Below are 26,491 nucleotides of genomic sequence, written 5' to 3' on the forward strand. Positions count from 1 at the left end.
AATTATGAAATCCAAGGTGTGCCAGTCTCACTTCCAGGCAGCAGAAGCATGTTCCCAGATCTCATGAGAAATGGCAGTCTTGAGGTTTCCGAGGTGAAACTGGAAAGCGGCTATGAGTGGGCAAGTGTCATTTAAGAACTTGAGGCAGTTGAGCCTTCAGAGTTGATCTGAGTGCCTGGAAGCAAAGTGGGATGGAGAAGACAATTTGGCTCTTTTTGGAAATATCCTACTCTCATCTGTCTGGCTTGGGTGCGAATCCCTGAGCCAAGAACCCTGCACTGTGCTCCCACAATCTCCTACAGTAGTCAAATGATGGTTGGGTTCCCTAGTGTTAGTTTGAACCCAGGGTTGACTTTTTTCTTTCCAGATTGTTTCTTCTTTCTTAGGCAAAGGCTTTGACTCCTCCATTTGTTGGTTATAGGCCAGGGATGGGAAACCTTGGCCTGGAGGTTAAATGAGGCCCTCCAAGCCTTTCTTTCTGACTCTCAGGAATCTCCCAGACATTGCCCCTTACTATCTCTGCTTTGCACCTCGGGTGTATTTGCTGGGCTGGAATGTGTCCTTAAGCTCTGATCATGCCTTTTGCTTGCATGGATGGATAACAGAGAGTGGTGTGCAAGTGTGTATGGGGAGGGCAGAGCAAAGGTTGGTACCAGCCCAGCCTCTGGAAGTGGGTGGGAGAGACTCCTCATTGCCCCGTCCTCTCTCTCTGCAGAAAAAAGAACATTCCTGGGAAATGCTGACATTCTTTTTTCATATGGTTGTGGTGGTGCTTTTGTTCTTGCCGTCTCTTGGCTCTTGTGTGTCTTTCACATCCATGAGATTTCACCCCTTTCTGTGTTCTCTTGTTCAGAATGAAAAACTTTGCTCTGAAATTGAAGATTTAAACACATCATTGGCTGAAGCCACCCAGAAAATTCAGATGCGGAAATTCAAGGTGAGACAATAAGGATTATTATGGTTACTTCTGTTCCTCCACCCTGTATTTCCAGGCAGAATCAGAGAATAGAATCAGAGAAGGGACCCAAGAGTCCTCTGGTCCAACCCCCTGCAATGTAGAAATCTCAGTTAAAGCATCCATTACATATGGCTATCCAACCTCTGTTAAAAAACTTCCAAGGAAGGGGAGTCCACCACCTCTTGTAGGAGTCTGTTCCACTGCCAATTAGTTCTTACTGTCAGAAAGTTTTTTCGAATGTTTAGTCAGAATCTCCTTTCTTGTAACTTGAAGCCATTGCCTTGAGTCCTACCCTGCAGAGCAGGAAAAAACAAACTTGCTCCCTTTTCCATGTGACAGCCCTTAAGATATTTGAAGATGGCTATCATATCTCTGGTCCAGGGGGTCATGAAGAGTTGGACATGACTAAATGAGTGAACAACAACAACAAAAATCATATCTCCTCCTAGTCTCCTCTTTTCCAGGCTAAACATACTCAGCTCTTTCAAGCACTCCTTATAAGACTTAGTTTCCATACCTTTGATCATCTTCGTTGCCCTCCTCTGCACATGTTCCAACTTGTCAACATCCTTCTTAAATTGTGGTGCCCAGAATAGGACACAGTGCTCGAGTTGTGGTCTGACCAAGGCAGAATAGAGTGATACTATTACTTCCCTTGATCTGGACATTATACTTCTGTGGATGCAACCTAGAATAGCATTAGCTTTTTTTGCTGCTGCATCACACTGTTGACTCATGTAAGCTTGTGTTTCACCAAGACTCCCAGATCCTTTTCACATGTACTGCTGGTAAGCCAGGTGTCCCACATCCTATATTGGTGCGTCTGGTTCTTCCTGCCTAAGTGTTGAAACTTACATTTGTCTTTATTGAGATTCATTTTTCTAGCTTGCACCCAGTTCTCCAATCTGTTACAGTCATTCTGAATTCTGATTCTGTCTTCTGTGGCATTAGCTACCCCTTCCAGTTTGGTGTCATCTGCAAATTTGATGAGCATCCCCTCAATTCCTTCATCCAACTCATTCATCAAGATGTTAAACAACAATGGGCCCAGGACAGAACCCTGCAGAACCTCTGTCACTCTTTTCCAGGATGACGAACTATTAATGAGTACTCTGGGTTCAGTCAACCAGCTACAAATATACCTAACAGTTACCTCGTCCAACCCACATTTTACTAGCTTCCTTGTGAGAATATCATGGGGGACTTTGTCAAAAGCCTTACTGAAATCAAGATACACTGTATCCACAGCATTTCCCTGATCCACCAAGTTTGTTATTCTATCAAAATAATAACTTATTTCTGAGAAACCCATGCAATCACAGCATCCTTTCTAAATGCTCACAGACCAACTGTTGAATTATCTGTTCTAGGACTTTCCCTGGTATTGATGTCAAGCTCACTGGTTAGCCATTGTCTGTGTTTCCTTTCCCCTCTTTTTGAAGATGGGAACAATATTTGCCCACATCCAGTCTTTAGGGACCTGACCTATTCTGCAAGAATTCTCAGAGATAATAGGCAAAGGATCTGAAATTACACCTGCAAGCTCCTTTAGTTCCCTTGGATGCAGCTCATCAGGCCCTGGAGATTTGAATTCATTTAAAGTAGCTAGGTGTTCCCTTACTACCTCTTTTCCTATTTTGCGTTCCCTCCTTTCGTCATCTATTCTGTTATCATCAGGTTGCGCATCACTTTCCTTTTGAGTGAAGACAGAGGCAAAGTAGGTGTTGAATAGTTCTGCCTTCTCTCTTTCACTCAATAGCATTTCTCCATCTTCCCTATGCAGAGGACCTACCACTTGCTTGTTCTTCCTCTTACTTCGGACATAGCCGATGAAACCTTTTTTTATTATTTCTAACCTCTCTTGCAACCCTGAGCTCATTTTGAGCTGTAGCCAGCCTGATGTTCCCCCTGCAACTGTTGGCTACTACTGTATACTCCTTCTTTGTTATTTACCCTTTCTTCTATTTCTTACACATCCCCTTCTTAACTCTCAGCTCATCTGTAAGCCCCTTATGCAGTCACACTGGTTTCCTTAGATGCCTCCCACTTTACTTTCTTGCATTTGGCCCTTCATTATTTCTCCTTTAAGAAACTCCCATCCTTCTTGGACTCCCTTCTCTTTGAGTATTTCTAACCATGGGATCACACTCAGTAGCTCCTTCAGCTTTTTGAAACTGGCCTTCTTAAAGTCCAGAGTGTGTATCCGACTACGCTCCTGAAACCCAGGAGAACATGATCACTTCCTCCCAAGTTTCTGAGCACTTCCACTTCATCAATCAGTTACTCCCTATTGGTGAGGACCAGGTCCAAAATAGATGACCCCCTTGCTAGTTCTTCCACTTTCTGGGAAATGGAATGGTTAGTGAGGCCATGGAGGCATTTGTCACACCTTACAGACTTGGCAGAGTTTGAGTCCCAACAGATATCGGGGAAGTTGAAGTCCCCCATGAAATCTATTTATTGCTGATGGGCTTTTATTTTTTGCCGATGGGCTATTTATTGCTGATGGGCCTTTGGAATTGGTAAGATTAGTTAATAGATCTGTTAAGTCACTTTTGCTAGAAGCTCTGACTGGTTTTTTGCCTATCCCTCACTGCGGGCTAATGTGCTTTCTTTTGACAGACCAGGGCAGAATCATTTCCTGGATTACCCCAGCAGGGACCCAGTTGGGTCCCTTGGCAGTGGGTCTTGGTAACCTCCCTAGGTAGACATCTAACTGTGCTTTTGTGGATTGTAAGAATAATGTTTTTAGGAAGAATCCATGGCTTGTATATTACTCTGTGGTAGCCAATCTGTGTGGGGTGTACCACTTCAGAATGCAGATGAGGGGTGGTGGGCTCGTATGATAGAATGCCTACCCATAAAAATATTCCCTGCATGCAGAAAGCTAGCACATTTGAGGAAAGGCAGCCCTGGAATTCTCCTCCCTTGACATATATAGGGCTGTATGCAACTCAGTTATACTCAAAGTATGTCCATTTGAATTAGTGAACCTATTGTTAGTGATGTCATTCAGTTGGTCTACTCTGAGTACAAGTAGCATTGAATACCACTCAGTTTTCTATGTGCAGCATTTTTTTATTTATGGAGCAGTGTTCAGCTATGTGAACCCTGTCTGAAGTAGTACAGCCTCAACACGTCAACCAGTTTGGTGTGACTGTGTTGAGTGGCTTAAGAGTGTGCCATCCACAGTTTCCTCCATAGAACTAAAGAAGCTGGAAGAGAGTAGGTTTTGTTAATTCTAAACAGATCATCTTCTCCTTTTCCTTAGCCTAATAGCTCACAGTTGTGAGGCTAGACATAAACAGAAAGCCCACCTGCAAGTTTTTGTTGTATAGTAGAAACTTGTCTGATGCTAAAATTACTTGCCCATGGCGAGCAGCTAATAATAAGCCTGCCTTTAGAAGTCTTAATATGTTCCTGAATGTCTGTTCTACAAGCTTCATTTGGAGAATATTTGTGGCTAGGCTCTTTCGCAAAACAGTTTGGGCAACTGTGCTTGTCTTGAATATGTGACATGAAAACTATGTTGATGTAGAGCTGTGAAAGGCATGAAAATAAAAGAGAAAGTTGTCCTCTATATTGCATGACTTGTGCTAACTGAAGTCACTGCTTTTTTTTCTAGGGTGTTGAAGATCCTCAGACTCTCTTGATGGAAAAAGAAAGTCTCCTGGCGGATTTGCGTTCTGAAAACCTGACCAAAGATCTAGAGAACCATAATCTTCAAAGGAAAGTTAAGAAGACCGAACAAGAGTTGCATGATTTGAATCTTGAGAAAGAGACATTGGTAAAGGAACTAGAAGAGGCTCAGCTACAGAAAAGTAGAAGTGACAAAGCCATTAATGTTAGTATTCAATTTTCCCTGTGTTTAAGAAATGCAGTTAAAAATAGTTTGCATAATTTGTAACTTCCTAAACATGAATATGAGTTGAGAGCAGAGAGAACTCACTGGAACTCAGTTCTGGCACCTCTCAGGTGGGCGCCATTGCCATTCTAAGAGAACAAGGGAGGTATTCATGGTGAGTTCCGGCACCTCTTTTTCTCGAAAAAGGCTACTGCCACCTCTACTTTGGAGATAAAAGGTAGTCCTCTTGCAACCCCTCCCAGACTTCTGCTTACTCATTGTACCCACACAAATAGAACCTGTTACAAAAGGTTGAAGTTTGTGCTGCTTCTGTTCTGGCTGCTTCAATCCATTCCACTCCCTGCCCCCCCCTACACATGGGTCTAACAATTACTTTAATGTGAGTGGAAGTGAACTTTCCTTACCTCCTCAGTTATTTTTCATCCAGCCCTGTTTTCTTCCTGAATCAGAGTTGGTCTAGAGGAGAAAAGTTTGAATAACTGAGCCTTGAGAGGTGATGTGCGAGGGGATTCAAGTACTCTCACTTGTTTTCTTGTTAAAATGAACACATGTATAAGTGACCTGGTCCAAAAGTGGCTAATTTATGTGGTGTCAGATCTGGTTTAGCCCCTCATTCCCCTCAAGGCCACTTGTAATATTACTTAAAGCCAGCAGAGGGGTCTCTCTGTCCACAGATCCAAGGCATCTCCCTCTCTCTGCCGTAATCCACTTATATATGATAACTGAATTACGGATGCAGTCTCTTGTCTGCTGGTTCTCTGATTCTCCACTCCACTACGGGGTGAACCTCTGAGACACCATTGAGACAGCCTCTATCATTAAGACCAGGAGTTGGCAACGATGGAACGTTTATAATAGTCTGAAGATAATTTTCAGTGTCTGCATTTACCATAGTCTGCATATCTGTTTTGCCATCATAGCAGGCACCAAACTATAGTGGTTTGAATGTGTTATTCTTTATTCAAAAAATGGTTCTCTTAAATGTGAAAAAACTTTGAGCTACCCTTTGAAAATCATTATGGTTTTGGTGTGTGGAAAAAAGATAGTAAGAATATGAACATAGGGCTTCCAACTCTGCCTTTTTTTTTTTTTTTTGGAGGAATAGACTATTGCAGCTGGTATTGGCCTGTGTACTGACACGACATCTAGTTAGTGTGCTAATTTTTGCTTCAGTTCCTCACCAGTGCTGGCATGTTCACTGCTGCCTTAGGAGCATAGGTAGTTGCCTTGTACTGAATCATACCACTGGCCCATCTAACTCAGTACTGTATGCACTGACTGGCAGCTGCTCTCTAGGATTTTAGGCTGGATTTGTTATTGTGTGTAAGGGCTGGGTGCAGATTTGCCCAGCAGAATTATTTGTACCTACCTTGGCTTGAGCTAAAGTTCCTAGGATTTTTCAAAACTTGTATTCAACTGATGTACATTTGTGGTGTGGACATGCTGGCTGTATTTGCATGTCACAGTAGACCATGGTTTAGTACAGGGGTGGGTGACCTTCAGCTCGAGGGCCACATTCTCTCAAAGGCATCCTTTGGCGGGGTGCATTCCAGTGCTAGGCATGGCTAGATTCAAAAGTGGGCAGATCAACAGATGTGACTCTTTACCTTTGTACGGAAGGTTACATTCCAGGCATGCACAAGCCAGAGCTTTATACACACCTCGATCTATCCACCTACACCTCTATCCATCCAAGTAAGCAAGGTGCGTTGTCACATTTCAAGGACATATTTTGGCCAGGCAAAAGCACTTGAGGAGGACTTACACCTGAGATCTTATAGAACTGCTGCCTGTCAGAGCAGACTATACAGGACTAGATGGAGCAATGGTGTGATCCAGGGGTCAGCAAACTTTTTCAGCAGGGGGCCAGTCCACTGTCCCTCAGACCTTGTGGGGGGCCGGACTATATTTTGAAGGGAAAAAATGAACGAATTCTTATGACCCACAAATAACCCAGAGATGCATTTTAAATAAAAGGACACATTCTGCTCATGTAAAAACACCAGGCAGGCCCCACAAATAACCCAGAGATGCATTTTAAATAAAAGGACACATTCTGCTCGTGTAAAAACATGCTGATTCTTGGACCGTCCACAGGCCGAATTTAGAAGGCGATTGCGCCGGATCCAGCCCCCAGGCCTTAGTTTCCCTACCTATGGTCTGGTCTATATAAAGCAATTTCATGTGACTGTCCCTTCTGCTTTTCCCAAGGATGACAAAAAGCCTGGAATGAGAGGATTAAGGAGTTATCTCTCAGGATTTCCACAAGACTGAATTCATCATTGTGCCACTTTATGACCTCTTAGCTCTTCCCACAGATGTTTGCTCAGAGGACCAAAGTCCTTGCTAAATGATCTGCAGCATCCTCAAAAATTGAAGCCTGATCATCTTTTAATGCGGCCTGCTATATCAAACACCAGAGCCACTGCTGTGAGTTGAATGCATTTCACCGGAAGCCTGGATGTGAAAATGTTTGCCCATTGAACAGGCAGGCAGGAGTAAAGAGCACACGGCAATATTTTCCTCATTTGACAATTTGGAACCCATTTGAGGGCTGTGATGCAAAATCTCTGTGAACGAGCTCAGCCGCCCCTGTTCTATTAACGTTAGGCAAAATGGTTGCTGTGCTGTGTTGCCAGCCCATAAAACTTTAACAAAATGAACCGTGCCAGGTTTTTTTTTTGCTCCTTTACATCAAATTCTGAATATAGAAGGGAAATCTGAGCTGCTGGCTGGGAAATTAAATGATCTCTAAAATAGAATCATTGTAGAGTCAGTGGTCCTTACACATAGTTGGGTAGAAAAGCCACACTGTTGCATATCCATGGGGAATCAGTGGGGAGCTGGCTGTGCAATTGCCTGCTCCCATCCTTCTTATAGGCCCAAGCCAGCTGCTTCTCCTCCTCCTTGTGCCACATGTACTTCAAGGGGGCAGGTGAGCAAGGAGTGATAGTGAGGGGGAGGGGGGGAGGGCTCCAGGGCAGAGGCAGTTTTAGGGTAGTGCAACTAGTGTGGTTGCACTGGACGCCATGCTGTAGGAGATGTCAAAACAATGCTATAGAGCAGAGCATGAGAGATGGGGACTGCGCCAAATTTTAGCTTGCACAGGGCACCACTGAAATTTGAGAGCCCAAAGCCTGCCACTGCCAGGGGTTGACAGTGGGCACTGTTGAGGTATGGACCTTGACCGGTGGTGACTCCTGAAGCTTTGATACAAGGCAGGAGTGAGGAACCTCAGGAACCAGGGTCAAATATGGCCCTCCAGGCCCTTGAATACTGATAGTGCCTTTTGCTTGTCTAGATGGGGGATAGACAGGGGTGTATGGATTGAAAATGGTGTATAAAAGCACAAAATGTACATTTTTTTGTTCCACCCACATTTGCCTCTGGCCCCACCTACCTCTGCCATGTGATCCCTGGAAGGTTGCCCGAAAAAAACTTTGGCCCTTGAGCTAAAATACAGCCCATGGTGTAAGGGAAGCAAAGCAGCCTGTAGCAAGTCTCAGGAACTAAAAATGGAGGCTGCAGCAGTCCATGGAAGACCACAGGCCAAAGAAGCAAAGGATAAAGCCAAGGGGAATGAAGCTGAAATGTGTTAGTTATGAGCCTAATCTGTTACGATTTTAGAGCTTTTAAATTTATGCTGTGTGAGTGTGTGTGTGTTCTTTGGGGGAAGTCTTGTGCTTGACTCTGATTCAGAGTCTTGACAGTGGCTGGATTTTGGAGTCATGACACTAATAGGCTACACAGTGAGCCTCGTGGTGGGTTTTAACCTAATTTTTTCCTTTCCAAACCCAACAATATATAATTGCTATGTCACAGTAATTTCCATTTTCTCTCCTTGGGCCGGGTTTGAAGGCGGATTAATCTTATCTGTAGGAACTAGAATGATCCTGAGCATATGGCTACTTACGCACCAAAAAACTTGTTTCAGACATCCAGTAAAGTACAAAAATATTTTCAGTATAAAGGCCAGTTAATTAGCTCTACCCAGTTGTATTCTGTGTACTTGACTCAGTGCTGAGACTCTACTATGCTGTATCTGTGGAGTGGATTGCAGATTTTAGTGTGCTTTTTGCTTTTTGTTTTACTCTGAAGCAGTTAACATTTTGGGGCTTTGGGTGGATTTCACAGATGTTAGGAAATCGCCAGAGACGATGGAAGAAAATGGAGCCTTGCGGATGACACAAAGCTCCTCTGACAAAGTAGTAAAAGAATTTAGCAGGAAGCACAAGTGGACCTTTGGGGTACACGCAGCAGAGCTTTAGTCTTTCTTTAAGCAAATCCCCAAATTCAGGAATTCTTCCAAGCCATTGAGTCTGCAACACATTTTCCAGCAGCTGATTAATAATGTGCATCTACCAAATAACAGCTGGTTTAATAAGGTGCATCTACCAGTAACTGTCCGTCATCTTTGATCAGATGGTTGGGAATAGACAATAAGTCATTGTGTTGGATCTATTATGTGATGGTTGTCCCACCACCCCTGTCCTCAATCTTAAACTGAAAGGGTTGGGAGCTTAATATTTTAATTATTCATTCTTTTCCACCTTTTTTCTATTTGACCAATGGGGAGGACACTTCTCTGACCTTCAGTCTGAATTCTTTTAAGAATGGCTTTCCCATTCATTTTCTAAATTCAGTCATTATTCATCACAGAGCACTCCCTGGAAAAATGGGTTGTGGTGGTCAGGAGGTATTTGGCAGAAAGCATCTCTCATGGAGAATTGGCTCATTCTGTTTGTTGGGACATAGAGACCACTCACTTTCTTTGTAAGTTTGGGTCGTTCCATTGGAACCTGGTCCCTGAAAAGAAAATACATTTCAGTTAAGATAACATAGTGTTTCATTAGTAGAAGGGACTCCAAAATCACTCAACTTGTTTAACCAAAAAACCCGGGCTGTATAATTGGGATCAGTTAGTTTTCTTTATTTAGAAAGCTGCATTATGCCAAGTCAGATTGTTGGTCCATCTAGTTCAGAATTCTCTACACTCACTGGCAACTGATCTCCAGGATTTCAGGCAGGAAGTCTCTCCCACTGTTCCTGGAGATGCTGGGTACTGAACCTGGTGCGTTCTGCTTGCAAAGCAGATTGTCTATCACTGAACTATCAGCACTTTCCCTTTGTTCCATGTATATCCCACTTTTTCTTCTATGAAAGATCTTGAGGCATATTCGTGTTCCTGTGTGGTCTTGTGTTCAGATAAAACTATAACACCAGAATTCATTAAAAATGCCCGCCGTGGTGAATGCCTCCAATGGCATGAAGCCAAGCGCCTGGGCAATCTTCTTGATAGATAAGGGTTGTACGTGAACAGTGTAATGGCTACTAATTGTCATGGCTAAATATGATCTCATGTCAGTTGCTGTGGATCACAAGCAGTGGAATGATGCTCATTGAAGGTTTGTCAGTTCGGACTGAATGATGCACTGCCCAACCAACCACCCTCTGCCTTCAGCCATTCCTCCTTATTACAACTGGTCCAGGAACTGCAGTGACTGTCAGCTTCTTGCTTTTCAGTGTTGCCCTTTGTAAATATCAGTTGGGGGTGGGAACAAACCCAGAATTAATTAACTGCATTTATTATTAGCTTTAACTTCACAAGTCAGTTGATCCATCTTCATCTACTGTTGACCTCCCTGCCTTTTGCCCTATTAGTCCCAATGAACATCAGTCTCCATTTGTGCTGCTCTTGCATTCATGTCCTGCTATTTGGTTGCTTACTGAGAACAATTCTGGAGCATACAGGTGTTTGGTTCTGATTCTTATGTTTTTCTGCAGTGGAAAATAATAGGTGTGAATTCAGATTGGGGAAATAGTTTATTTTTAAAAATTATAAATTATGTTTAATGCTTCTTGTTTTGATGTCTTCTAAAATACAAGGGGCTAATTTCTACTCAGAGTAGACCCAATAAAATAAATGGACCTAGGTTAGTAACGAGCATTAATTTTAGTGGGTCCACTGTGAGTAGAACTAACATTGTTTAAAAGCTTCAGAGTAAGTGTGGTGTATTGGTTACAATATCAGTCTAGGACCTGGGAGACCAGGATTCGAATCTCCACTTATTCTTGAAGCTCACTGGGTGACCCTGGGCTAGTCAGTCTCTGGAAGCCAAGTGTACCTTACAGCATTTTTGTGAAGATAATATGCGAGGGGGAGAACCATGCACACCACACCTTGAGCTTGGAGCAAAAGTAGAGTATAAATGGGATAAATGAATGAAAAAATTTTTTTAGAATGTCTAGGAATGTAAAACAGTAAAAAGTTAACCCTAACTTGAGCTGTTACTTAAAAGGATTTATTTCATCTTTGTTTCACCTCACAGGTTCCCCCCCCCCCTTTTCTTTTCTTTACTTGATTCACTTATGTCTTCTCTCCCCCATGTTCTCTTTCTTGGTTAGGACCTTAGAAACCAGCTAGAGAAGTTTCACGATGAAATGGCTGACAAAGAAAAGGCCCTTGAGCTTCATTACAGTGTTCTTTTGAGTGAAGGCAATCAGAAATTGCAGAGCCAGGAATTAGTCATCACACACCTCACAGCCAGCATTGCTCAGAAGGATGAGTTACTCCAGGTAGGAATATTGGAGCAAAACTGAAGTGCAGGATTTTATACAAGGGTGTTTAAAATGTTTACTTTTGCTCCCTGTTCTTTTTACCATATATGCTGTTTTAGTTCACTACTTTTGTTGAGAGTTGTGGCATGTTTCACAAAGTCTCATGTTGCAATAGTGGAGAATGGGTTGTTCTCGAGATGCTGTTAGACCTCAGCTCCTATCAGCCCCAGCCAGTATGGCCAGTTGTCAAGAGATTATGGGTGTTGTAGTCAAGCGGCATCTGGATAGTCACAATGGGTTTCTTTCGGATGGGGACAAAATACAGGAGAGGTGCTGGTGCTCACAGTCACATTTTCATGTGCTCTGAGGTGGCTTAAGAAAATTCCCATAAATCTGCTATCTTCTCTGCTAAACTTCTGTACTTCTGTTTTCACAGTTGGATGGAGTACTGCAATTGTCTGGTCCTTCCAACCACTACGCAAACTATATTTGTGTAATTGCATTAAAGGTGCTTAAAATGTGTTGGAAAGGAAGGGTCATAGTCAGTACTTTCCCCCAAGAAAAGTAGGTGCGTGAGCTCGCTATGAAGTTGTTGCCAGGTGACTCTGGGCAGCTTTGAAAGATGCCGGTTTGACAATAGCTGCATTCATCGGCTGCAGAGGTGCTAAAAACTATGGCAAGCTGTTTGCCAGGCTCAGGGGTTTTCAACCTTTTTGAGTCTATGGCTCCCTTGACCAACTACATTCTTTCTGCAGCACCCTTGTGGGGCTCAGGAGCCCAGTTATGTTATCCCTTGCCTGCAGAGTTGGCAGCCCCTGAACCCTTTTTGAACACCCTCCCTTGTGGAGTGTTCCCTCAGCCTCCTCTCCTCTCCCCTCTCCTTGGGAGTTCTCTGGGCAGCCACTGTAGTCAACCCTGGCTTCTGAGATACTCCTCACCCCAAAGAGAGGCATCTCCTCACACAGCTCCACATGGATCTGGGAACATGATGTCCCCAACCTTAACAGCCTGATGGAGACTGGCCGAAGGTTAATATGAGACCACCATCTTACTTTGGAGGCAGCAGTAGCAGCAGCAGATGCTGCTGGGCCCACATGGTGGAAAGGCTCCCCTTCGGTGCCAGCCACTCAGCTCCCAAGCAGGGAAAAAGGCCAGTACAGCGCCTGCCTGCCTGCCTGGCCTCCTACTTGTCTGTCCATTCCCAACAGCAAGGGCTGGTGGACTGGCTGGCTGGCCTCCCTCACCCACTTGCTTGCTTACTCCGAGGTCACCTCAGCTCCTGGCAACCAGCATCCTCTGGCCAGCCCCAGAGGTACCATTTGCCTCCAGAGCTTGTTGTCAGGGTTGCTACAATAAACAGCCGTCCAAGCCTTTGGGAGGCAGAGACGTGAGAGGGCATCAGAGAAGGGAGGGAAGGAAAGAGGGACAGAGGACAGTGTTGCCCATGGCACCCCAACCATCATGGGCAGTGTTGCCCATGGCACCCCAGGGTGCCATGGCACACTGGTTTAAAACCACTGGCCTAGCTAGTTGGGGTGTTGCCCCTGGTTCTGTTGAAGGTCAAATAAATGCACCACCACCTCCTTCATTCTCTTTGATTCAGGCGGATGACTAGGGCAGCTTGGAAGAGCCCTCACACAAACGTTTGTGCATGTGTGCAGTGCTAGAGGCCTGACTGTAAAGTTCACAGTCCACCGCTGCTACATGGGAGACAGATTGAAGAAAAGGAAATATAAATTGGCCCTGCTCTATATCTAGGAATGGCTAGGAACTAGGTGGAGTCAGATCTAAAAAAAAAAAAGTGTAGACTCGCGCATGTTGGCCAGTATCTGATTTGACTTGAAATGTTCGTTTTGGGCTTCTTAAAGGTAAAGGGACCCTTGACCATTAGGTCCAGTCGTGACCGACTCTGGGGTTGCGGCGCTCATCTCGCTTTATTGGCCGAGGGAGCCGGCGTACAGCTTTCGGATCATGCAGCCAGCATGACTAAGCCGCTTCTGGCGAACCAGAGCAGCGCACAGAAACTCCGTTTACCTTCCCGCTAGAGTGGTACCTATTTATCCACTTGCACTTTGACATGCTTTTGAACTGCTAGGTTGGCAGGAGCAGGGACTGAGCAACGGGAGCTCACCCCGTCATGGGGATTCGAACCACCAACCTTCTGATCGGCAAGTTTGGGCTTCTTAGAAGTATGTAAAAGCAAGAAGTGGGTGAGGAGTGTGGCCAGCAATGGCACCCATCTGAGAGGTGGCAAAATTGCTCTGGTGCGTTTTGGCCAAAAACCTGCTAGCCTTAATTTAGTGGGTAAAGCATAGAAATTGCAAGCAGAAGGCCCTAAATTCCAGCTCCAAAATCTCTAGAGAGGGTTGAGAGTCTCATGTCTGAAACCCTGGAGAGATTCTGCCTATCATTGTAGACAATTGTAGGCTGGGGCTAGTGAGAGTTAGTGTCAAATAGCATTTGGTGGGCACTGTTTTGAGAAAACCCTGGTTTGGGAACTCCCACCATCTGAAGTGTGGCAGATGGCTTCTGAAAAAGCACTTTCAAAGTGGTGGTGCTCCAGATTTGGAATGTTACCATCTTCCAAAGATGTCTACCTGGTACCTACTTTGATGGCCGTTTTGGCATCAGACAGATTTTGTTTTGTTTTGTTTTCTAGGCTTTAGAAATGTTTAATCCATTTTATCTATGCTGATAGTTTTCGCTGCTTTGGATTTGCTGCTTTTATCATGTTGTTCTTATGTTGTTGTATTTAATTCTTTGTAAGCCACCCTGACACCTTGCTTGAGTGCTGGATGGAATTCTTCTTCTTCATCATCATCGTTGTGACATGTATCTATTTTGTTTTCCTTAGAAACTTGATGGAGTGATTAAAGAAAAGGCCATGGAGTTTCAGACTCTTTTAAAAGATAAAGAGGATCTTCAGAAGCAGAATGAAGATTTAGAAAAGGAGAAGTGTGCTGCCCAGTCACAGCAGCCAATGATCCAGATGATCCCAGATTTAGAGGTAGGTTTGCCACTTTAAAAAAATTTTTAAAAAAGAAAAGGCTACTGGAGATTACTGGTTGGGGTTGTAAATGGTTTTAACTGATTTTAATCTTGTATTTTTCTATTGTTGTGAAGTCAAACTGTTGGAAGGTTACAGCATCTGCTGTGGCTGCAGAGACTGATATGGGAGAGATTTGTTTTGTTGCAGCTGGGACAAATGAAGGAATAATGTTGTTTTACTGAAGTTGCACCATGGCATTTTTTTCTCTTTGTGATCCTCCCAGTGGTCATTCTTCATCTGGTCACTGCTATGGATGCATGACCTGACTTCAGTCTAGTCACTGCAGTTGCCTGTAAGGAATTTCCACATGGCAGGGTTGATGTTGCCAATTTTCATGTCTCGTTTGCAGACATTTTTGTAACGGGCCTGGTGCCCAAATTCACAGACAGACCCTGACTGAAACCAGCTCCTTATAGAACACATCCTTTGGGATCCTGCCATCTTCCATTCTATGGACATATCTAAGCTGCTGAGACAGGAGTGTGAACATGCTCTGAATGTGGGCTTGGGAGAGCACATCTTTGTTTGAGACTCTGTCATGTCTTTCTGATGCACATCTGGAAGGCACTGAGGCATCACTTCTAGCAGTTGCAATTTGCCCACAAAGCAGTGTGCTCAACATGCAAGCCTGGTAGATCTTCACCTTGGTCATTAGCATCACATTCTCCCATACCATTTTGGAGGGATGAGCCATTGCTGTAGCTTCCATGTCAATACTCTTGTCTAGCTCACTGTCAGTGAGGAGGCTGTTGGTTATGGTGGAACCCTGGTAGACAGAATTGTCTGCCACCTCAAGCATGTGGTCAGCACCACTGTTTGTAGGGAAGGCGTCTGAAGATGAGAAGTCATATTGGACAGTGCTACACATGTTCTTGTGGAAGGACATGATCATCTTGTGAAGCTTGGATGGCATCCTATCTTACTGAACTGTGTGAAGAGTCCTTTTCAGCTGATGAGGTCAAAGGCCATCGTCATTTCTTTGGAGATGTACAAGGGGCAACTCTGCTCTCTGCATTTCTCCTGCAGCTGGCTCAGTGAGAAAATAATGTTGACTGTTGACCTCTCAGTTCTAAAGCTGCATTATGACTCAGGATAGACCCTAACAGTGAGCGACTGTAATCTGTTGAGAACTACATGGGTGAAGGCATTCCCCACAGTACTTAGCAGGGAGATTTCATGGTAGTTCTTGCAGTCATGACAGCCACCTTTGTGCTTGTAGAGGGTCACAATGCTGGAGTTGCACATTTTTTGTGGCACAGATCCTCGTTCCCAACTCCACAATAGCAGGCTGTAGCAGTGTGTCATGAAGGAGGAATTGAAACCAGCTTTTATCACTTCTGTTGGGATTCCAACTTGTCCTGAGGCTATACCACATGCCTGAGAGTTGGTGGCATTCTTCAGCTCATCAAGGGAGGGAGGGACATCCAGCTCTTCCAAGACAGGCAGAGTCTGGATACTGTTGATTGCTGGGTCAGAGACCATGTTTTCCTGCAAGTATAGTTCTTGATAGCACTCTGCCCAATGCTTTACCTGTTTGCTGCAGCCTTCATACATTTTGCGAGTGTTGCCAAAGTCAGCAGCAAGTTGAATGCTCTGATGCAGCTTTAGCCATTAATCACTGGCACATTGTTTGGGAATCTGCTGGGCATCACCCCATGTGCGATGATCGTCCCTAACGCTGGCATTGAAATCTCCTAGCAGGAATAGGTCTTTGCAGTCAGGGACCCTTCTGATAGGCTGGTCTAATTCCTAGGTCCTTGGTCTGTATGTCAGAGCATGTAATGGGGAGAGTAGACACTCAAGATGTTAATTTGACCAGAGGTAGTTGAGAGGTGGAGGGAAAGCAAGTGTTCTGAGTCCTTGTTTGGCGGTTCTATTGCAGACAGATGGAGTTCCTCACTGTGAAGCCTACGCTGTGAGTATGTGGCTCGTCTCCTTGCTCCCAAAAGGTGTAGTTCTTTTCTTGGAGACAGCCATTTGAAATGAGTCTGGTCTCCTCCCATAAAGCAGAAATATCAATGTTGAGCTCATTTTCAGCTCATGGTCAATGATGGCCATCTTCCATGAGTTATTGACCAACAACAGGTTGGTGGACAAGCCAGGACACATGGCCCTGATATTCCAGCTTGATAGGTGCAAGAGGGTTTGTTTCTTTTCTTTTTGCCAGGTGCAGAAGCTCAGTCCCTTTGCTGAGTGACACTCTGAGTGCCAAGCACCCACTGAAGCAGGTGGACAGTGGTGGGTCAGCATTTTATTCACTGGGGATTTCCCAGCTCAAGGCAGGCAGTAACTGACCAGTGAAACATGTTTATGTGTCCATTGGCCAAAGCAACATGTAGCACTTGTACCATATGCCAATCAAGTTGAGCTTACAGCTCATAACCGCTGCCTCCTGCATTGTTTTTACTGCTCCCCCCCCCACTTCTCCCAAAGATGTCCCACAAGGCAATGAGTACTGATTTTTTCTTGGGGTTTATTCCCAAAGCCTTTCTCACAAATGAGTATAGGCACAAGGCAGGGGAGGTTTAGGACCAATCCTTTAGCCCATTATCCTAGATGGGCTGTCTTCCCAGGCTGATGAGCCCCATCTGCCCCTTCAGTGGGGGGAGTGGAGTATACATGTCCTTAAGGCATGTGCTGATTCCTTGGGAATAGCTAAATAATAATAATCTCCCTAGGCCCCAAGTACAGTGTGGATGTACCTTTATGTTGGTTTGTGCAGCTGTCTACATCATTGATTCAGATGAATATGAGACCTGTAGTGGGACCATGCAGCTGGCTTTACACTGAGGAAGTGGCATTGCCTCTTCCAGGCCCACTTCCTGCAATTTCTGTCTAGTGGTATAAAGCACTGCAGAAGGCATCTATTTGGCTTTCTGATAGTTCAGATTACATTTGAACATCTCGCCACAACACCAAGGGCAATAAATTTGCTTGTACTTGGAGAATGCTGTCAAAGGTCTGGTTGCAGATTCCTCATAGAGAAGTGTGCAAGAGATGGGTGGAATTACAGAAAACATGTCTAGTTGTGTAACTGGTGGAAATGGCAAAGAAAAAAAGATCAGCGGTATGTTGCAAAGGAGGCATTAGGATCAATGGGATGCTGTTGAAGCTGAGACTAGAGTGTCTCAGCTTCAACTACTAAGGAGTACTACTAAGGACTACTAAGGAGGAGGTGCGGCAGGAGTGATTCTGCAGAAGAAGGGATTAATTAATTACCGTATTTTTTGCACCATAACACTCACTTTTTTCCTCCTAGAAAGTAAGGGGAAATGTCTGTGCGTGTTATGGAGCGAATGCCTACGGGTGGCAGGGGGGCTCTGCTGCAGTTGTGAGCAGAGGATCCATGGTTCCCCTTCCTTCCCTCCTCCGTGGCTCGCTTTGAAACAGCAAAGCGGGAGAAGAGCCGCTGAGTGGGGAGGAGAGAGGGACAGAGAGCCTGCTTGCTTTAAAGGAGCAAAGCGGGAGAGGAGAGGAGCCACTAACATGAATGTAAGCGGCTCCTGTCCGGTTGGCTCCTTTAAAGCAAGCAGGCTCTCTGTCCCTCTCTCCTCCCCACTCAGCTCGCTAAATAGCATTATTAGCAGCATCCTTCTCCACACACCCCATGCGTGTTCCTTGTCCCTTGAGTGCTTTTCCTTCCCTCCCCACTTAAAACGTGGTTACAAAGCATGGATCCACATGGATCCTCAGGATTTTTGCACTGGGTCACCCCAAATTCACCATCAGATCACATAGCATGTCCATGGCTACATCTTGCACCAAAAAAATCACGCATTCACTGTTGCCTGGGGCCGCAGTGGTGCAAAAACGTGGTTACAAAGCATGGATCCACATGGATCCTCGGGATTTTTGCATTGGGCTACTCCAAACTCACTGTCAGATCACATGTCTGTGGCCACAGCATGAACCACAAAAATCATACATCCACTGTTTCGTTTAGAATATTTTTTTCCTTGTTTTCCTCCTCTAAAAACTACGTGCGTGTTATGGTCTGGTGCGTGTTATAGAGCGAAAAATACGGTAATTAGCTGAAGCTAATGGAAGGCACTTGGCACTGCTGAGGCCGCTTGAGCCTCAAGCAACAGTAAAGGATCTACAGGTAGAAGTAACCCTAAGCCAAGTACTTGTTCCTTCAGAGGGCGTGTAACTCCATCAAGTTACAGGCAACCACCCTTCTATCTTGTCTTGGGAGCCACCCACTACCAGTGCCTCGGTCTTATCTGGATTGAGCTTCAGTTTGTTGGCTCTCATACAGTTCATTTCTGAGGCAAGACACTGGTCCAGCACATCCACTGCCATAACTGCAGATGTAAAGGAGTAGAGCTGTCTGTCATCAGCATATTGCTGACACCATACTCTAAAACTCCAGATGACCCCACTCAGCTGGTTCATGTAGATTTCAAACAGCATAGGAGATAAAATTGAACCCTGAGGAACCCTACATTGAAGGTTCCACAGGGCTGAAGAGCGCTCCCCAAGCACCACACTTTGGAAACAACCATCTACAGGTGAAACTCGAAAAATTAGAATATCATGGAAAAGTTCCTTTCTTACAGTAATTCAGCTTAAAAGGTGAAACTAATATATGAGGTAGACTCATGACATGCAAAGTGAGATATGTCAAGCAAAAGGGGCCCAAACCAAATCCTGAGTACATATGCATGCTTCTACTTCTCAGAGGTCCAATATTGCTCTATTTGCAATCCTTGTTTTGCTGATTTCATTTAATATTCTAATTTTCTGAGATTGTTAATTTGGGGTTTTCATCAGCTGTATGCCATGATCATCACAATTATATAAAGGCTTGACATATTTTGCTTTGCATGTCATGAGTCTATCTCATATATTAGTTTCACCTTTTAAGTTGAATTACTGAAATAAATGAACTTTTCCACAATATTCTAATTTTTTGAGTTAGACAAACACAATTCTCCAGGATGGAAGAGGGACTGGCACACGGTACAGTCACCAACTGCTTGTGCTGTGTGCTCCTTACCTGGTGTCCCCACACCATACCTGCCGCTACCGTCAACCACTATATGATTGGGGTCCTTCTGCTCTCTCCTGCTCCTCTCTTCCTGGAGCATGACTTGGTGTGTTCTTTGAACTTAAATGAGGCTCACTTAACCAAAGTTCATAAAAGTCATGTTTCACTCAAGGGTTCTGCAAATACACAACTTACGTGTCCTGTTTACTGGGTAGGATGACTTACTCTTACTTGAGAAAATGTGTGTGTGTGTGTTTCTATGGAATCCTTTGACCTGGACACCTTGATTGTCAGCCCTTCCCTGAGTCAAAGACCCCATGGATAGCATTGCCTACAAACTAGCTGGTAAGGGCTTTATCATTGTCTGTGAAGTGGTGTGGTGTGGATCTGGGTAAGGGTTATTGTAGGATTCAGGAGCAAGCAGCAATCACACCCTTGTCCTTTAATTTGGGGGTAGAAGTCAGGTGTACTTGCTTCACTGGTGTGCTCCCCTCACCAGATTGTAGAATGGAAGCAACAAACAACTGAAGGGTATGGGAGCCCAGAGTGTTTTCACTGCTCGGGAATGGGAAGGGGTGGCGACAAGGAGAAAGAGGTGAAGGAAGATATTTATATCGTGTTGGAAGGATAGGGTTTCTGTCCCTGTTCTCTTGCCCAGTTGTTTGTGTGATGTGTGCATGCATTCTGACATTAACTGAAGGTCCTGCCTGCTGTCCTTTCCTCACAATCTTAAATCATGATTCTCCATTCGGAACAACCCTGTTATTGGCCTTATAGCTGGTCAAAGAAGAGATCCTTCATGGGGTTCTTCTCCCTCCCCCTTCCCCTTCTGGGTACCCAGCACCACATGTGTGTGTGGTAGCACACAAATACAACGTGCGTAAATGGGGAGTTGTGTGTACTTGCAACACAAGGACACAGGCCATGCAAACAAGCTGTTTAGCACAAATACAAGCCACAAGGTAGATTCTATGACACATAACAAGCACAAAAATATTTTGCTGCTCCATTATAATTTGCACTGTGCTTGTGACCTTTTTAATGTTTAGAGACATTAATGTCTTAGAGACATTGTGTGCATTCGGGGCAGGGATAAGTCCCATGCATAGAGCTGGAGTACTTAAATTGCTGTAGCTCTAGAATTATAGGCAATGCACCAAAGTTTATTCATGTGGACAGAGCTTTGCACCTGATGTTTTCCTAGGTTGGAAGTTGATGTTCTTTGTTGTCATTGCAGTGATGCAGATGTGCTGGAGTGATTGAAATTGATGCAGCCTGCCAGTTGTTGCTGAGTCATCTCAACTGTTCAAACTTATGTGGGCGATTCCCCCCCCCCCTTCTGAGCATGCCCTGTCTTTCAAAATTGCCATGAATACATTGCACTCGGCCTCTCAGAAGTGATTGATGTTGGGAAAGTTCTTGTCAGGGTTGACTTCCTTAGGCAAGGCAGGTCTGTTTCTGTAAATGAGATTGGTCCCTTCCCCCTATCTACACACTTGAAACATTCCCAAATTCTTCTTTGTGTACACTGGCTAAGAATATATCTTATTGTTAGTTTTATAGAGCACCACCTACATCAGGGGTGGGGAACTTTGGCCCTCCAAGTGCTCAGCTCCAACTCCCATCTGTCTTCACATTCATCATGCTAGCTTGGGCTGATGGGAGTTGTAGTTCAGCAACACCTGGACTGATTTATGAGCACAGTGCTTCATGAAGTAGTAGCATTCAGGCCTCTGCCCTGTGGGACTTACAATCTCTCACTCATCACAGGGGAGGGAAATGGAGGCAGGGGTGAAAAGGGAAGGATTCCACTGTCCAATTCTTCATACCATAGCTTAAAGAAGAAGTGGAGATTTCCCAGTGGAATTGGGGGGTGCATGGTGGCCTGCTCCTGTGAACACATATAGTGATGTGCACCTTTCATAAACACGCTACTATTTTTATGGGAGATCCTTCCTCTCCCATCTGAGGTTATAGCCCTCCCTGTGCTAAACAGTGTGGGGCATGGACTTTCAAATGATTGGAAGGGCATGTTGCAGCTCCTTGTGATGTAGTTCCTTCTCCCACTTCAAATTATTTTGAATTGTGAAATAACACCAACAAGATCAAATGTTAAAAACCAATTAAACATTTAAAATGCATATGTGTTTCTGTGTTGTATTTGTACTATCGCTACGACAGCTGCTTCTCAGCATTCCACTTGTCACTTAGGAGCAAGGCCGCCTGCAATCAATCCCCCAGGTAGAGTGTCCTGATTTTACTACAAAGAAATGACCCAATGGGGTGATCCTCGTTTAGTGCCACGTATTTCAGGATGACTCCACCAGGGCAGAAATCGGCTGTCAATGGCAACCTCTATATAAGTAAGCTTCTCTTCTGGAAACCAGATGCAGTTAAGGCAGAGTTGTTCTTCATGGGTGGACCTAGCTAGCCAACCTTCTAGCTCCTCCATACGACTTCTCCAGGTGCATCAGAAAAAGGCTGGGGGCGCTAACATTCCCAGCTAACAATGTTAAAAAGCCAGAGTACATGCTCAGGATCTCTTAAGATATAAGGCATCACCCAACTGCATTCATGATTTGAAATCTGCACTTTTGCTTAGGAATATGTTCTGGGCCAGGGTGGGGGACATGGAGGATGGTTTGATACTAACAAGAATTTCAAGATTATGAAAATTTGACATAATACTATTTTATCTCCTTTCTAAAAGGCTGAATGTTAAATGGGATCTCAGGAGACTATGTAAAACTATTGGTGCTACATCTCTCCCCAGAATGGCATGTAAACAACAGAGGGTTTCTTAAATGAAGTCTACTTTTTGACATAGACATATTTCTTCTTTTCCTTCCCAGACACCCCCTAATCTAGAAGAAATTGATCACTGTGACAGTATGTGTTTGTCAGAAGTTGGGGAAACACAAGTAGTTGTGAATAAACATGGTATGTTTATCGTTTTAGTATACTAGATAAAGTCATGAAGCCAACCCAATTTGGCTAGGGGTTCAAAACCTCATCCTATTGGTCCACGGTGTCCTGCTGTGATCGTAGAGGGGTTACATGCCCTCCCGGCAGGTCATGGCAGCCCTCAGAGGCTGGATGTCATGCGATATCATCAATCAAACTCTAAGGGACCAGTCAAACCATGGGATGGCCTTAAGCATTTGACAGGAGATCGTATTCTTGTACTACTCATGTTTACTCAGAAGAAAGTTATAGTGAGCTCAATGGGGCTTATCCTTTATCAGGTTTGTTTTGGATCAACTAAGGGGTTATACCATGTGAGACTTAAAAGTGTAGTTAGCAGTGAAATCCCAAAAGTAAGGTACATTGAGTTCAATGGAATTGACTCCCAGAGACATGTATTTAGAATTGCAGCCTCAGCCTTTTAAAGCAGTTAGCAAGATTAATTCTTTGAGCAGTGCTCTACATTCACCACAGGCCTCTTAAACTGATCCAGCTCCCATCTTTGGCGATCACTTGTAGCGAGTAAGATTATCTTCCATGAAAATGGTCTTAACAGTGTGTCCATGGTGACTGTGAAGGCCACTTCTGGATCTGCACATCCTTCCACAGTGGTGACATAGATTTCTAGGTGGGAGTTGATGACGGTGAGGATTTGCCAAACGTGCCTTCCACTTAGCTCCTTTCTCCCTTTCGTCTTGAGTTCATGCTTCTTCAAAGTCCATGACACCTTTGGTAGAGACTGTTCTTCAATTGTAGTTCTCGCAGGCCAGTGCTTCCTAGTTGTTGGTGTTCATACTACATTTTTAAAGATTTGCCTTGAGAGCGTCTTTAAACCTCTTGTGTTGTTCACTGGGGTTGCACTTTCCATTCTTAAGTTGGGAATAAAGTAGTTGCTTTGGAAGACAGGAACCAGGCATCCAAACAACGTGACCAGTCCAGTGAAGTTGATTCTGAAGAATCATTGCTTTGGCACATACCAGGCTGACCATTATTCAGAGATGCTGAGAGGTGCCCGGAAGGCACCTCTGTTCTAGGCAACAGTTTACATTGTTGAACTGCTCTGATAACCAAGGATACCTGGTGGTCGAACAAACTGACAAGCAGTCAGCCCATGGAGCATGGTTTTCTCCTGTCTAGATTGCTTTCAGGTCCGAGCTGCTGTTCCTGTTAGGAGTCTTGTAAGGAGTCTCCAGATAGCAAGTCTCTACTTCTCTACTTGTTTTGTATGTCAGGGTGTCGAATGCTTCATTAATTGTTTCTGTACTATAACCTGTGTTGGCTATGTATCTGCCTTATTCTTTGTAATTCATTGGAGAACTCATTGGAATAACTCATGCCTTCCATAGAAGAGATTGTAATCATATGCAGAGAAGAATACAATATTGCTCCTAATGGCCTCATCGCTGTTGATTTGTCAGAAGCTTTTCAAATATAAAGATGTGGTTGTGTAAATGCAGTGATGAATAAGAAAGGAGCCAGAAGCCACCTGTTTAATGCTTTCTATGTGTAATCAATGGATTCAGACAAATGGCTGAAATGTAAGTGCTGACAGTGGAACAGCAAAGCCACCACAAGTGAATTTAGCATGTCTGTCTGTTGTCACGGGTGATTTGCGGTAGTGCTCGTTTTCTGTGATGTGTCTTAAGCATTCAAACAGTTTTAGTGTCAGAATATTCATCTTCTTCACCCCCTCCACTACCATATTCTTAGCTAAACAAAGATACCGCACCGTTGATCCATGCTGTCTATCTAGCTATCATCCAGTTTCCCTTCTACCCTTTCTAGACTCTTAGAACAGGTTGAAGAACTTGTGGTGGTGTTGGACTCCAACTCCCATTACTCACAGACAGCATGATAAATGGTCAGATATAATGGGAGTTGTGGTCCAGCAACACGTAAGAGAACCACAGGTTCCCCATCCCTGTCATAGAATTAGGAGTGCCACCACTGTGAAGGTTCACTTCTGAGAAGAACCATCTGTTGCATCTGGTATGACAGACTTGCTGGGAGGAATGAGCCTGATAAAAATCTTAACCCTATGGGCAGACATATCTGGAGGCAGGTGGTCCTTCCTGTGACTACATGTCACAGAGTGCTGTTAAAGGTCAGAAGCAGTACTTTGAACCAAACATGGAAATTATGCAGGAGACTATGTAGTTGATGAGACAATGAGATCTAGCAAGAGGAGGTTCTGAGAGGCTTTCTGGATAACACAGTAGGAAGGAAGGCAAGCAAAGTCAAGGTTTATTATCGTCTAGATGAGAGAAGGTCACAGCATGAAACCCCTGCAAAAGTGTGCACAACCTGAAGCTTTGGAAACTTAAGTAGATGAAGAATTAAGCAGGCCACCTGCAATGATGATGTGGCACACAGAATGATAACATATCCAGTTTCCTGTTCAGTGCCGTTTGGCAAATGGAACACTTTGCATGTAGGGCAGCTGAAATAATTCCCACTGTGGAGTTTGTTTTAACATATCTGGGATATGCTCTTTAATAATTCCAAACATGCATCGTACAAACCTTGTGATTATTTTCCCTCATCTGGGCTGCAGTGGGGGAACAATGTTATTTCAGATGTAGAAGGTGGTGGTAGTCTCTGGCACTTGCTAACTTAATGAAGACATCTGACACATGCTTTGCCGGTGGTGTCAGCTGAGTGACATTGGGGGGGGGGGTGGGGAGAGAAGAGAGAGAGGAAAGGGAATGGATCTTCTAGTGTCTTAGTAGGAAAATGGATTCTTTAAACACTCAGGTGGACGCATTTCTTTTACTTACTTACTTATTTAAATTATTGAGAACCTACCCGCCCCGTTTCTGTCCTTTAGGATCTCCAACAACAGAAAACAACAACATAAAATCAAGTAGATAGCAGTGCCCTAGAAACTGCAGTTATTCAGGAATTTCAATAAAGCTAAAGTAGGGCATCAGGAGGTGGGTTGCGGGGGCAGCTAATGGTCATTTATCTCAAAAGCCCTCTGAAAGAGCAAGATCTTAACCTGCTGTCTGAACCCCATTAAGGAAGGAGTCAGGTAAGTCTCCCCGATAAGAAAGTTTCACAAGATAAGCACCATAACCAAGGAAGTCTTGTCTCATTTCACCACTCACTACATGTCAGATGTCTGACTCATCAGGCATTGGGAACATTAGCCACTTTAAGCTGCAGAAACTGTTCTTGGGTCCTTCTTGTTTTGAAAAAAATGTTTCTGCCTCTGCTATTCATTCTATGACTGGTTCTTAATTTGCAGACAAGCACTCTTCCAGGGTATTTTTACTTAAGAGTAATTGGTATGTATTTCTGTTTTTTAATTTAGAAAACAAAGGAATCTGAATTTGCAGGAATAATGGAAGGTCTACAGAAAGAGAGTGACATTTTTTCAGCTCTAATAAAGTCCCTGCAAGATACCAATAGGTGAGTGTCAGATTTTGCCTTTGAATACAAACAATGATGTCTGGTCACTCATCAGATCAGTGGGATGTCATCCATTTGCAACAGCCCAGAGTTCTGGTAATAAGGAGGAATCTTACACCCTTATATTAAAGTACTTTGAGACCAGGTAGCTCCAGTGGTATTCTGTACCCACTGAAACTTAAGATGGGCTGCACTAGAGGCACAATTAGGTTCCTTCTTTTCATTAGATGTTGTTTTCTTTGTTCTCTTCCACCTCCAGCATGGCTGCAAAAAAATGGAAGTTTTTACTTCCGTTTTAGATTAACTACAGCTTACCATGTTGTCTGAACTTGATCAACTGTGCTTAAACTATGGTTTATTGAAACATGCCAGCTCCAAGCCATAGTTTAATAATCTGGCTTGTTTCAATAAATTATGGTTAAGATTAACCACAGTTTCAGGGTTTGGGATGTATTGCTAAACCATGTAAATCTAAAATGAAAACAGATGTTTCCAATCATCTCATGGTCACAATGGAGAGGAGGCTTACTGTAACTCTTTATGTAACTCATCCTATGCAGTGAAATATGAAAATGCAGAAAATTGGTGTTTTCATGGTACCTGTATGTCCACTGCAGCCTCAACGTCCTCCTTGCTCCCTGGTCCACCAGGTAGAGAGGAAGGGCCACCTGTGGAGAAGTGACCCCCATCCGAGGG

General features: G+C 44.1%; 1 protein-coding gene across 7 annotated transcripts in view; it reads left to right on the top strand.

Annotated features, from left to right (window-relative positions):
* CDK5RAP2 (CDK5 regulatory subunit associated protein 2) overlaps positions 1-26,491 on the top strand; it is a 133,317-nt gene that overhangs the window by 28,280 nt on the left and 78,546 nt on the right. For all 7 annotated transcript variants that reach the window (XM_053374094.1, XM_053374091.1, XM_053374098.1 and 4 more), the window contains exons 11-15: positions 854-937; positions 4,584-4,802; positions 11,229-11,399; positions 14,236-14,388; positions 25,698-25,795. In XM_053374094.1, the coding sequence (XP_053230069.1) occupies positions 854-937; positions 4,584-4,802; positions 11,229-11,399; positions 14,236-14,388; positions 25,698-25,795 (725 nt within the window). The remainder of the gene's footprint in view (positions 1-853; positions 938-4,583; positions 4,803-11,228; positions 11,400-14,235; positions 14,389-25,697; positions 25,796-26,491) is intronic.

The sequence above is a fragment of the Podarcis raffonei genome, chromosome Z, assembly GCF_027172205.1.
Source record: "Podarcis raffonei isolate rPodRaf1 chromosome Z, rPodRaf1.pri, whole genome shotgun sequence".
Lineage (NCBI taxonomy): Eukaryota > Metazoa > Chordata > Lepidosauria > Squamata > Lacertidae > Podarcis > Podarcis raffonei.